We start from the raw sequence: 12,095 nt of genomic DNA, 5'->3' as shown, positions 1-12,095 counted from the left end.
TTTAGGCCTCGAGGCAAAAAACTGTGTTGGGACAAGTGCAGCAATTTTATGACACAGACAAATTAGGTGTTGTTGTCTGAAACAGTCAGCACTTTTCTGTCCTTTGCAAAGCAAAAAGAAAACTTTTCAAACTACAGAAAAAAGAAAGAAAAAAATCACCAAATCAATCAAACTCACCCGGGCTGCTAGTTAGCAAAGCAAGGCTATCAACAAAAAGTGACATGTGTACAACAGTTCAGTGTCTGGCATAATGACACGCGTGGCTGTGACTCCTGACTCATTATTAATGGTAAGGACTAAGTGGAGAGGTGAGGAAGATCCGCCCACTAGCTGGGAGGGAGGGAGGGGTGAGTGGGTGAGAGCGGGACGCACAGAGGAGCTGGAAAGAGTCAGTTTGGGGAGGACGCTGAAAAGTTCATGACACAACACAAAGTGGACCTTTGGAGGAAAATACTTCACTGACTGGAAAGTTTTACACAGGCGAGGACAAAATATGGACTTTTGACTTCACTTCGAAGATATTTCATTTTGGGAAATCACAGATTGTGTTCCAGCGCATCGTTACGCAGGAGAGAAAAACACCTCAAAGTTCTGCAAACCTCAACAGACCACCGGGATGTAACACCAACAGGTACCATAAGTTACTGAAGTTTAGCTGTCATGACAAATAATAGACCAACTGTGCTTTTTATTTTGTAGGGTGCTGGAAGTGGATGTAGCAGTTACCAAATTATTTCTCCATTTAGATTCCAGCAACTTTTCCAAAACAGGAAAGTCGCTTAATTCTCCAAGAAAAGGCGTCTTGTAGTAACTTAAATTATGTTCAAACGATACAAAAAGTTTTATTTCGAAAAGAAGCATCAGTAAGTTTCATTTTCTACCGTGTGTATTACTGCTGGACGAACACAAAAGTTCAATTGTGAGGATAAACCTCGAGATTACATGGACGTTTAAACGTAATTTAAGGATTATTCTGGAAACTTTTACGTCGCCGATTATATCCGAGTCATAGCACTTTAATAACAAATGTTTTTGTGCTGGAATGATAACATTTATGATATAGGATTTATAGACAGTAGTAACTTCCGCGGCAATAAAGAAAAATGTTATGTCCTGATCTACAGGTTCCTCGTTATTTTATTCTGTATATGTCTGCGTTTTATATTATGGTATATGTTATTAATATTTTCTAAGTGACTGCATATATCTTGGCCGAGAGACTTATGTAAGAGAGATTTTTAATCTCAGTAATGGACCTTTCAGTTTTAATTACTACATATAAAGTACGTAAGCCTAATATACACCTTTTTATATCTATTTCCAGTTTGCTAGTTTTGATTTTGCTACATCCGAACTCCTTTAATCCCTCCCATAGATTAAAGCTCTAATAAGTAAACCATAATGCTGTTTTGACTTTTTTTTTTTTTTGCTTTATTCACTATAAGTTTTATAAACTAAACTTTATATCTTGTCTGCGTTTGATTGGCAGGTCCTTTCAGAGGCTGTAAGATGCCAGTAGTGACCCTGCCAGGTTGAAGGTTGAACAGCCTTACCTCCCTCTGCTGTGTCCAGTGCTGTGGCGCCCTCTGCTGTGTGACTGAGGAAGGCCGGGAAAGGGCAGGCAGCATGGGGAACATATTTGAGGAGGGGATGAACACTGTCATCGTCAGCCACTACAACCAATCGGGAAAGTGGGACCGGCCTCGGAGCGGCGGGGCCTGTAAGATGGCCGTGCTGCTCTTCATCTGCGTGCTGATCGTTCTGGAGAACGTCACGGTGCTGCTCGCCCTCTGGAGGAACAAGCGCTTCCACAGCCGCATGTACTTCCTCATTGGAAACCTGGCACTGTCAGACCTGCTGGCCGGTGTGGCCTACGTGGTGAACATCTTCACCTCAGGACGCAACACCTTCTTCCTGACCCCAGTGCAGTGGCTGGCCCGAGAGGGGAGCATGTTCGTGGCCCTCAGTGCGTCCACGTTCAGCCTTCTGGCCATCGGGATAGAGAGGCACATGACGATGGTGCGTTTGCGTCCCTGTGAGACAGCAGGACGGGGGAGACTTTTGGGACTGCTGGCAGCCTGCTGGCTGGTGTCAGTGCTGCTCAGCGCTCTGCCCAGCCTGGGCTGGAACTGCCTGAACAAGCGGGCCCCCTGCTCCACAGTGCTGCCGCTCTACGCTAAGAGCTACGTGGCCTTCTGCATCAGTGTGTTCAGTGCCCTGCTGGTGGCCATCATCATCCTGTACATCAGGATCTACCGCCTGGTGACTTCCAGCGGCCGCAGGGTGAGCAGCCGGCCTTCAGAGCGCTCGCTGGCCCTGCTGCGGACAGTGGTTATCGTTCTTGGGGTGTTCGTCATGTGCTGGACGCCCCTGTTCCTCCTGCTGCTGCTGGATGTTGGGTGTAGTCCAGATAAGTGCCCCGTGCTCTACCAGGTGGACTGGTTCATCGCCCTGGCTGTGCTCAACTCTGCCCTCAACCCTCTCATATACACTCTGTCCAGCAGGGAGATGAGGGCAGCGTTCTTCCGGCTGCTGTGCTGCCGTCAGACCAGCATAGAGTCCACCGGGAACCCCGTGGCTGGAAACCCCCACCTTGGCACAATCATCCCCACAGCTGAGAACAGCAAGACCAGCCTGGGTGGAGGAGGGGGCAGTGGGGCTGGGAAGTCCACGCTGAGCAGAGGGAAGGGTCCTACACCTGTGAACTCTGACAAGCACGGAGATCCCTCAGCCACTAATGTGCCCCACCCACCAGGACCTGCAGACCTGCTGTCTGCTGTGCTGGTGAAAGCCGGGGCGCTGCCGTCCCTCAGCAAGTTCTGAGAGGAAGCACCTTAATGAAGTCACAGAAAAAGACAGAACACACTCCTGCTATCAGCCACTTTTTGTTTATGCACTACGGCCAGTGTCGCATGAAAAGGATGAAGGAATGACTCTCTGTTGGATCCAGATAAATGCAGATTAGAGTTCAATCAAAAGCATTTAAAGCCACTTTTTGCAACACATGAACAGTATTTTTCACAACACCTGTGTAGGTGACATGTTGTGGCTGCCTTACACAATGATTTAGGTCAACTTTCGGGCAATTATGAAAGACAATGGGACAGTTGAGCACATGGACTAAACCAAGCCCCAAATGAAATCCCTCGGCTTAATGTCTGGGGAACTTCCTTCACACAACACTAACTCCCTTAGTGTTGTGTCTGTCTGTGTGTTTATTCTATTTTGTCATGATCAGCAGAAAAGATCAAATCGGGGCACTTGAAACACCCGCATATTTCATCACAACTTGACTTGTTAAACTATTTATTTTCTGTGAAAACATTTGCGATCTGAATACTTTTCGTATATTTTTTTGTATAATAGTGTGTGTGCTTAAAAACACCAAGGTACTAGGACTCAACTATTGATTCTGTTATGATTTGAGATGCACTGAGAGAAGACCAAAAGTTTGTTTGTTTTTTAGACTAGCGGCCTCTAGAGGCTGTGATTCTCACTACACGCCACAAAGCCAAATGGTTGAGTATTAGCATTAGATTCTTTACACCGCTTTCGGGCAACAACACGAAGACTGTCCAGACGCCACGACCAGAACTGACTCATTTCCTCTCAGCATCGGCTGCACTGTGAGTTCTATCAACACCTGGAAGAACTACAGCCACGGACATTTTTTGCTCCTCAACAGCATCTCTAGAAAACCACTCACACGTCAACTAACCACTAGTGAATAGGAGTGTTGGATGTGAATAATTTAATGGTGGTAGACTGTAAATTACATTTCTGCCTAGGGTGGTGAAGTGCCTGATATACCATTATATAGCAAATACAATAAAATCCTACTCCCTCTTATGAGACTTTCACACGTGTCGTGTTTTATATTAAATCAATGAGTCGCCTGCTTCCTCTGCATAAATTGTCAACATATGAACAGAAAACTCATTAATAGGGATTTTTCTCTGTATCTTCCATATAAATGTTGTAGTCAAGGTGCACATGAAAGCTTCAAACACGCATATTAATGTATAAACTCTCACATTTGTCATTTGCTATTCAGACAGGAGCAGAGAAGTGTCATGTGACTTAACCCGCTGCTTTCATTTAATATCCTAATGGGTGGTTTGATTGATGGTGTCACACCCCCGTTCACAGATCGACCCGGGTCGGCCACTGATGAATAATGCAGGGGAACTCTTGATATTTATTTTAACTAGGGGTTTCCAGCTCAGTGAGGTCAGGTAGCTATGAGTCATGAGAGGAATACTGCATGAATCTCACTTCCTGTTATTGTCAGAAAAGTACCATCGTATAAATTCTTTGGAACAAAGTGAGACAAAGGGAAGTGTGTGTGATCGATTATGTGAAATGAATGGCATCGCTTAACATTGGATATTACAAGAGAGGTTTGGTTTGTGACGTTTTACAGGAAGTGCCTGAAAAAGTAGTTCCTGTCTTTGACTAATTCTGAGAAATGATTCAATCCTTAAAGCGAAAGAGGAAATAAGCTCAGTTTTAGACGCTGACGGCTAAAGACATTCACTTATTGGGTTTATTTTGTTGCACCAGTGAAGGTTACCTTGACTGGAACAGATCGACAGGCCGATGGCAGCACAGTTTGCTTGTTCATACAGCACTACACAGCAGAGAGCAGACAGGAGCTGACAGACTGGCATTTCATACTCACCTCAGCTAAAGGATGTGTCTCTGCTCCGCACCAGCACATCTGATGGGAATAGACAGTGAGGACGCCATGGCAGCCGAGCATCTCCAGCTTAAAGGTCACCGACTGCTTCCTGTCACAAATGTTTGAACACTTCATGTCCCCTGGATTAGCGCGGGATGAGAACGGCCTCATGCCATCTGGAAGGTTAGAAAATAATGAAATGATGAGCTATATGGATTATATATTTGTGGTATATAGTTGTTCCCCTCCTCCGTCATTCTCCTGGTCGAAACTAACTGAAACTAATCTAATAGATTTAGTTTGATTAAGATGAAAAAACATCGCATACATAAAATAGTATATTAGACACACTAGTGTAGATCACTCTTAAAATGACAGAGGCTTTGCTTCACTTTAAACCATCATCAGGAGATGCTACTAAACAGCGACTAAGTACCAGGCATATTGACTTAGCCACATCATTTAGACAACTAAGCTTCATATGTTGGAAATATAAAATCTCTCAACTCAAAACTTCGGTGTCTCAAGACAAAAAACTCCACATGGAGATAAGACTTTAAAAAGGGCCTGTAACACCAAGACTGACTGGAATGGATCCGACTACCTTCCATCCATCATCTATACCGCTTATCCTGTTCAGGGCCGCAGGGGGCTGGAGCCAATCCCAGCTGTCGGTGGGCGAGAGACGGGGTACACTCAGGACTGATCGCCGGTTAATCGCTCACATAGAGACAGACAACCTTCACATTCACATCAAAAGGCAATTTTAGGATCACCTAAAGGGTCACTCTTGCACTCACTGGGGTCACCAGTGAGAACAAGCAAACTCCACACTGAGTCTAGCTCTAATGGAGACTGTAGCTCAGTCTGTAGGGACTTGGCTTTGGAACTGGAGGATGGCTGGTTCCAGTCCCAGTATAGTCCAACCATGGAATTGGGGCTAGCAGCTGGAGAGGTGCCAGCTCCTTTCCTAAGCTGTTGAGGCATTGCACCCTCACTGTGTGCATTTCAGTCCTATGTGTATGTAGCATGTTTGTACTAACAGAGGGACAAATCATTGAACATGTGACGTTTAACTAAAGATTTACATAACCAAAAGATAATTTTCCATTAAATATGTATATCAGTAACATCAGTAATGTCGACTGTGAAGAAACCAAAACAACAAACCATATGCCCAGGGAGAGAGAGAGCGAGACTGACTGCACTTCCTGATTCTCTCCATAAAAAGTGAAAGACAGCCCACACAGGAAGTCAAGAGGGCTGTCACAAATTGAAGAACAAATCCCCCTCAAGTGGTCAAGTTCAGAGCAATATATCCACTAAAGGTCCTACAATGAGAGGAGATAAAAACTCACTTGAATGTCCCCGCTGTAATAGGGATTACTTTGGCAAAACTGAACATTGCTTCATTTCCAGATTAAGGGAACAAGCAAGAGGACGAACTCAAACGTGCACTTGTAGTAAGAGCCCTCCCGTTGAGTTTGTGCTTATTTAGGCGAAAAACAATTAATACGTCAAACATGGAAGAAGATGCAGATACACAAATATTAACATGTTTTTCTCCCCTTGGTTTTTGTGCCAAATTCCACCTCTGCCTGATTCCATTTTCAAACACCTGAAACAAACAGCATTCACCGGCATGTGCTAACTGGGTCAAACACCTTAATAAATCATGTTAACTAAATAGCCGTCACCAGCCCTCTTTGAGGATTTAGACACGGTGGATTTGTGTCATTCTCTTTGCACAATGCCGATTTGCATATGACTAATGTGAACACGACAGAGGACAAGAGAATCACACCACCCCCTGTCATCGTGATCCTGGCTTTAGACTGCTGCGTGGGGAGGAAGAGTGCATGCGCGCGTGTGTGTGTTTGCATATGCGTGTGCATCCGTGTGTGTTTGAGAGACAGAACAAAGACTCCATCTGGTCCGAGCCCCTGAATGTGCCAGTATGAAACACTTCTGTCATTCTCCAGTCCCTTTTTGAAGCAGCTCGGAGGTGGAGTGGGGCCAGGCGGAGAGCGGCGAGGGGTCTCATTTGAGGCCGAGCCCACCCCCAGCTGAAGCCATTCTCTCCCCTACAGCTGAGTTGTTCCACTCTGCTGTGTGATGATTCTCCTCCCCTACCTTCACCTCCACAGCTCTCCGATTCAATACAGTGTAATTACATGAGCTACAAAGAGCAAGGAGACCCGGGCAGACTTTGGTGATAAGCTCCCCGGGATCAGAGGGCTTTATCCAGGGAGCAGCTGGGAGGAAGGTCACGTCGTAGGAGGATATCTGAAGGAGCCGGCTGAGACTTGGATTGGTGGACTCTCCTCCCAGCGTACCCCTGAACACCCCGCTGCCATTAATTCTGCTCTCTAGTGCTGAACAAGTAGTCTCCAGTTGAGTTACAGCAGTAAGACTACAGAGACAAAAGAATATGTTTATCTCACATCTCCTTCCATCTCCATATCCTTTCTCCTGAAGCAACAACAAAACATCCTTTCTGGGATATATTAGAGTTTTAAGCCAAATGTGTGCCTTGTAGGGCTGCAGTATGCATTATCAGGTAATCTCCAATTATACTTTAATTAAAAATAGATGAATTGTTGGCCACTAAAACGTCAGAAAATAGTGATAAATGTCTGTCTCAGTTTGCCCAAGGTAAAGTTTCCTAATTGCTTTTTGGTGTCAAATAACAAACTCATTAAGAAAAAAGCAGCAGAGACAGAAGCTGGACTATTTTTGCTTTTTAAAAGATGAGCGAAGCTGGATTCAATCTCACGTGAGCAAGTCCAGCACTCAGCAATATCGGCCACCGATGTCTCCTGAGAAACGGCTTTCCTTCAGGTGTACATGAACGACTGTACGTCAGCATCCAGGGGTCGTTCTGCCTTCGTAGTCAGAGCTGCACAGCCTGAGTACCAGCACATCTGAGTCTTCTTCTTTCTCCTTCTGTGGGGAATGTTTGAAACCACTCCCTTTACGACGTCTCTGAGCCTTCTTGTTATCACACAGCCCATAAAGCGCCGTGTTTATGATTTTTATAAGTGTGTTGTTACGTCCTTTAAATTACGTCTTTGTGTAGAGCAGATTTCACCCACCACTCCAAAATGGTTTTGGATAAAAGCTTTTCATAGCTAAAATGAACAAATGATCAAAATCATAAACTGAAAATGTGTTTCCTGACACGTTTCAGGCATTCAGACCTGATTTCACCCTGTTTCCAATCGAATTACAACGTTGAACTCCCAGTTGGTTCTCACTGGGTGATGATTTAATGATCAAATTTGATGTCAACTGACTATTTCAGAGACTGATCTGTTTGAAAGAACAAAAACCATCATGGATCTCTACATCGACAGGATTACAGCCACCATGTAAGTAGTTAACGATGAAGAAACCGTGGTCCCTCATGATGCTCTTTCCACCTTAAAACACACAAGTGGGATTTGTGGCAGTTCCCTGCAATTCCTTATAGAACATGAGTTTTCTATTTATTATTGTCTACTATAATAAAACGTATGCTGGACCTCACTAGCAACATGCAAACTATGCATGTTTTGTTAAGTGTACCAGTACAAAGCTTCAGTATGTCTTAAAACACTACACCAGGATTGGCTGAGCCTTGTTCCCAAAGTACACACTGTGTCTGGAGAGACGACCTTCCAGTACTTTCCAACATAAATTGAGTGAAATTCAAAAGATTTAAGACTCACAAATCTTCTTGCATTGCACGACTCAAAAAAAGGATTTGACCTTTTTATCTGTGTGTGATTGCCTCTGACGCCATCTGTTTGTGCTTGTGTGTGACAGGTGTGTTTAGTTATTCTACTTCTCCGGCTTTACTCAGAGATAGATGTCCCCTACCTGATTAAATTAAAGGTTATGCACACACTGTGGTCTTCAATCTGCAATCTCTTTCTTTCAATGTCATCCTATTATAACAGATAGATGGCAGAAGTGGATAAGCCATCTCTTCCAAATTCTCCCCCCTCACAGCAGCTGCTTTCCTTCCAGCTCCTCTCTGATTGCAGTCCTCTGGCAGAGCCTGACGGCATGCGCACACCTGCTCACACTGACCTCCGATCCATCTCCTCCACGCCTGCCTGACACAACTGCAGGGATTAGCGAGTCTGGGATAGGGGAGAAGTGAGAGGGAGGACGGCGGCTTTTTTGGTCCCACATGCGTGTCCCGTCCTTCACTAGTGGTCTGAGCGTGTGTGTGCACAGCTGGCTGATTCCCTCGCTGTGAGCATGCGAGCTGCCTGGAGGTTTGTGAAAGAGCAACTGGAGGAGGCGACACCCATGATAGACTTCAAGTGTGCAACTCATGTAAAGATTAGAAGCCCTTACTCTCCTGCATAACATAACATCCTCAAGTATCACATTATAAGAGTTAACTGTTACTTGTGTTTGGCTGTAGTTGACAGGAAGGAAACAATCCCCAAAATGTTGCCACATTCTCAATCAAATCAAATACTGCGAAAGGTTTTTCTGATTTCTACTGTGTGCCCATCTGTCAATCACTCTTCACATCCACACACTGATGGCTCTGCCGCCGGGAGCAGTTTGGGGTTCAGTGTCTTGCCCAAGGACTCTTCTATATGTAGACTGAGGGAGCTGGGAATCGAACCCCAAACCTTCCAATTGAAGGACAACCGACTCCACCACTGAGCCACAGCCGCCCCTTTAAAGGTCAAGGTTTGTTATTTGTAGACACTCATCTCTTTGCTGATCCTGTCCGAAAAAAAGTACAAAGTTTGATGAGAAAAATGTAGTTCTTTTTTTCAGTCCACATGCTGCAGTCGCTTCTTTAAATCCGACCCCAAGACAACTCTCTTCTTTCTGATGCTCTTGATTGCCTTTGTAGGTCGTGCAGAGACGTCAGTACTAAATTAGATCTGTTTAATCACAGTATGTTTGAATGTAGTACAGTATGTCAGCTTTGGGACAATATTAAAGGGCCACTGCACCAATCTGAGAAATGAAGGAAATGGTAAATGGATTGTACTTACACTACCAGTCAAAAGTTTGGACACATTTTCTCATACATGTGAATGGGAAAGTGTGTCCAAACTTTTGACTGGTAGTGTATATAGCGCTCTACTAGTCTTTAGACCACTCAAAGCACTTTTACACTACATGTCACATTCACCCTTTCACACACAGATTCACACACTGATGGCAAAGGCCTAAACGTAAACCTCCAATCAGGACCATTCATTTGGGGTTCAGCGTCTTGCCCAAAGACACTTCAACATGTAGACTGTAGCAGTCAGGGATGGAGCTCCCAGCCTTTCGATTGAGTGACAACTGACAAAATCACACGAGGCGCCCAGTTAGTGACGCGTTTTCCATCACCCAGGAGTGGTTGGTCTGCCAGAGAGGGTAGGCGGAGCTAAGCGGCTGCTTTTCCGGTTTCAGCAAGCATTGTGAGGAAACAGTAATCTACTGTGGCTGAACAAACAAAGAAAAGATCGATGACTACAGATACAACTTCAAAAATAAGTGAAAATCCAAAGAAAAAGAAACAAATTCGACGCTCAGATGAAGGCAAACAGTCTGAAAGGAAAGCGACCGTCAGCGAGGAAAATCAAGAGTTACAACCGTTATTAAGGGAGCCAACTGTAGACGTCTGGTTATCTGGGACGAATACACCTATAGTTGCTTTTTATCGCCTTCAGGTGCCGCCAAATAAAACGAAACTGAGAAGTTTGAGATTAGAACTTTAAGATACTCACATACTCTTAATATTAAATCAGATCTGACCTTTAACCTTGGACGGCTCCTTAAAATCAGTTTTTCTTTTATTTTGAAAGACTCTCGGGCAAAATGTCTCCATATTTGTTTTCAGTGTCTCCTTAGGGATGTGTCCCTTTTCGAGGCAAAATGATTAATGTGTTGTTACACTTGGTTTTGTGTCTTTTGTTTCTATAAGACAATAGAATGTTTTCCACAGCATTTTGACCTTTCATAGTAGATAGGTGTTAGTAATTACATTAACAATGGCTCCATTCTATTCAAGTGTCTAAAAGCCATCACAATGTGACAGCCAGCCAGCATGCACAATACCAGGAGTTTGAAATTGAGGCAGCTAAATGAAATTCAGCCAACATTACTTTCACTATTTACACCTGTGCTTTTAACACGTACATGTCAATACCTCCTGTAATACCTGTTTATACTATTGAACACAATTCTTTTCAGGGTCTGTGTGTGTGTGTTCATGTTTGTGGTTTCCTCACGTGTTCTCTGGCTCGGCGCTGATCACAGGCGCTCATTCCTCCGAGCCTGTCTGATGGATTAACAGCTGCCGTCACCGCATAACTGCCAGATCTGACATTACACACACACTCATTCTGATGTGACAGCTGCATTTCAGAATTTACACACACCAGACAGAGCCATGTTATAATGCTGGGAGGATGGTGCCATTTGTTCCAACCTACACGGGCGTGCTGATAAAAATATAGTTTAAAATTAGCTCAAGAAAAAAAACTGAAAACACAGACAAAAGGTAAGAGCTGCACAAAAGCCGGAGAAATGTGAGTGTGATACTTGTTTGATTTTAACATGCAGCAGTTCTACTGTCGTTATTATTCATATCCCTCCCCAGGGAGCCTTGTTTGAAAAATGGGCCTATAGCAGCCCCCCCCCCTCCATGTCACCGTCTCTCTCGCTTACACTCACAAACACCCACACACACGTGCACGCACGCAAACACACTTGTTCGGAGTCGTGTTGGGGAAGCACAGCCAGGCAGCGTCTCCCTCCTCCTCCCTCCCCTGCTCCTTCCCCTCGCTCCCTTCACTCTTTCTCCCAAATAGAGAGTGATCCAGCTTGTCTCCTCTCTCCGTCACGCGGGTAATCAGCCTCTGCTATTTCATTTGGCTCAGTAATGAAAGCAATCCCAGTGCTTTTCACTGCGGCGCAGCCCAAATAATGAGGGCTGCCTCACCCCTCCTCAGCCACACCTCACCCCCAGTCCTCACCCTCTCTCTCTCTCCCAGCCCTGCTGTTAATGGATGAAGGAAAGCAACTGTGTGTGTGCATCTGAGTGTGCGCAGCACGCGATCTTGCCAAGTCCTTTGTGCCTCTTTTCCTTGTTCTGGGTTGCAAATGAGCCTCGTGCATAAAATCTGATCAGACAATTTTCTGAATATTTGGATTCTTGTTTTTTAACCATCTAAATTAGTGATTCCCAAACTGTTCTGCATGTGACCCTTTAGTATGTAGCATTTTGAGCCCAGCACAGGTTGTATGTCTAAGCTATCTGCAGTTCAAGAGGTAAATTAACAGGATTTTGTGTTGCAGAATTCAGTTTTTCATTATTTCCTACCACGATTCATCTCCAAACCCCTTGTGGGGATCCCACCCCCCCAGGTAAGGACCCACTGATCTACATAAAGATCTACATGTA

At 44.7% G+C, this 12,095-nt stretch overlaps 1 protein-coding gene across 1 annotated transcript; it reads left to right on the top strand.

The window, feature by feature from the left end:
• The first annotated feature begins 393 nt into the window (after positions 1-393).
• On the top strand, positions 394-3,838 carry s1pr3a (sphingosine-1-phosphate receptor 3a). Its single transcript, XM_069679867.1, has 2 exons — positions 394-631; positions 1,490-3,838. Exon 2 carries the CDS (start codon positions 1,627-1,629, stop codon positions 2,821-2,823), a length of 1,197 nt encoding a protein of 398 aa, XP_069535968.1. The 5' UTR covers positions 394-631; positions 1,490-1,626; the 3' UTR covers positions 2,824-3,838.
• The last annotated feature ends 8,257 nt before the right edge of the window (positions 3,839-12,095 follow it).

The sequence above is a fragment of the Semicossyphus pulcher genome, unplaced genomic scaffold (assembly GCF_022749685.1).
Source record: "Semicossyphus pulcher isolate SPU_LCO1_2020_fin unplaced genomic scaffold, fSemPul1.0.p SCAF_4, whole genome shotgun sequence".
Lineage (NCBI taxonomy): Eukaryota > Metazoa > Chordata > Actinopteri > Labriformes > Labridae > Semicossyphus > Semicossyphus pulcher.
Note: the sequence above shows the minus strand (reverse complement) of the source record. Positions and strands in the feature narration are given on the sequence as shown.

Excerpts from the sequence above, each read along its gene's own strand:
- s1pr3a (XM_069679867.1), top strand. The coding sequence starts at position 1,627 with ATGGGGAACATATTTGAGGAGGGGATGAACACTGTCATCGTCAGCCAC.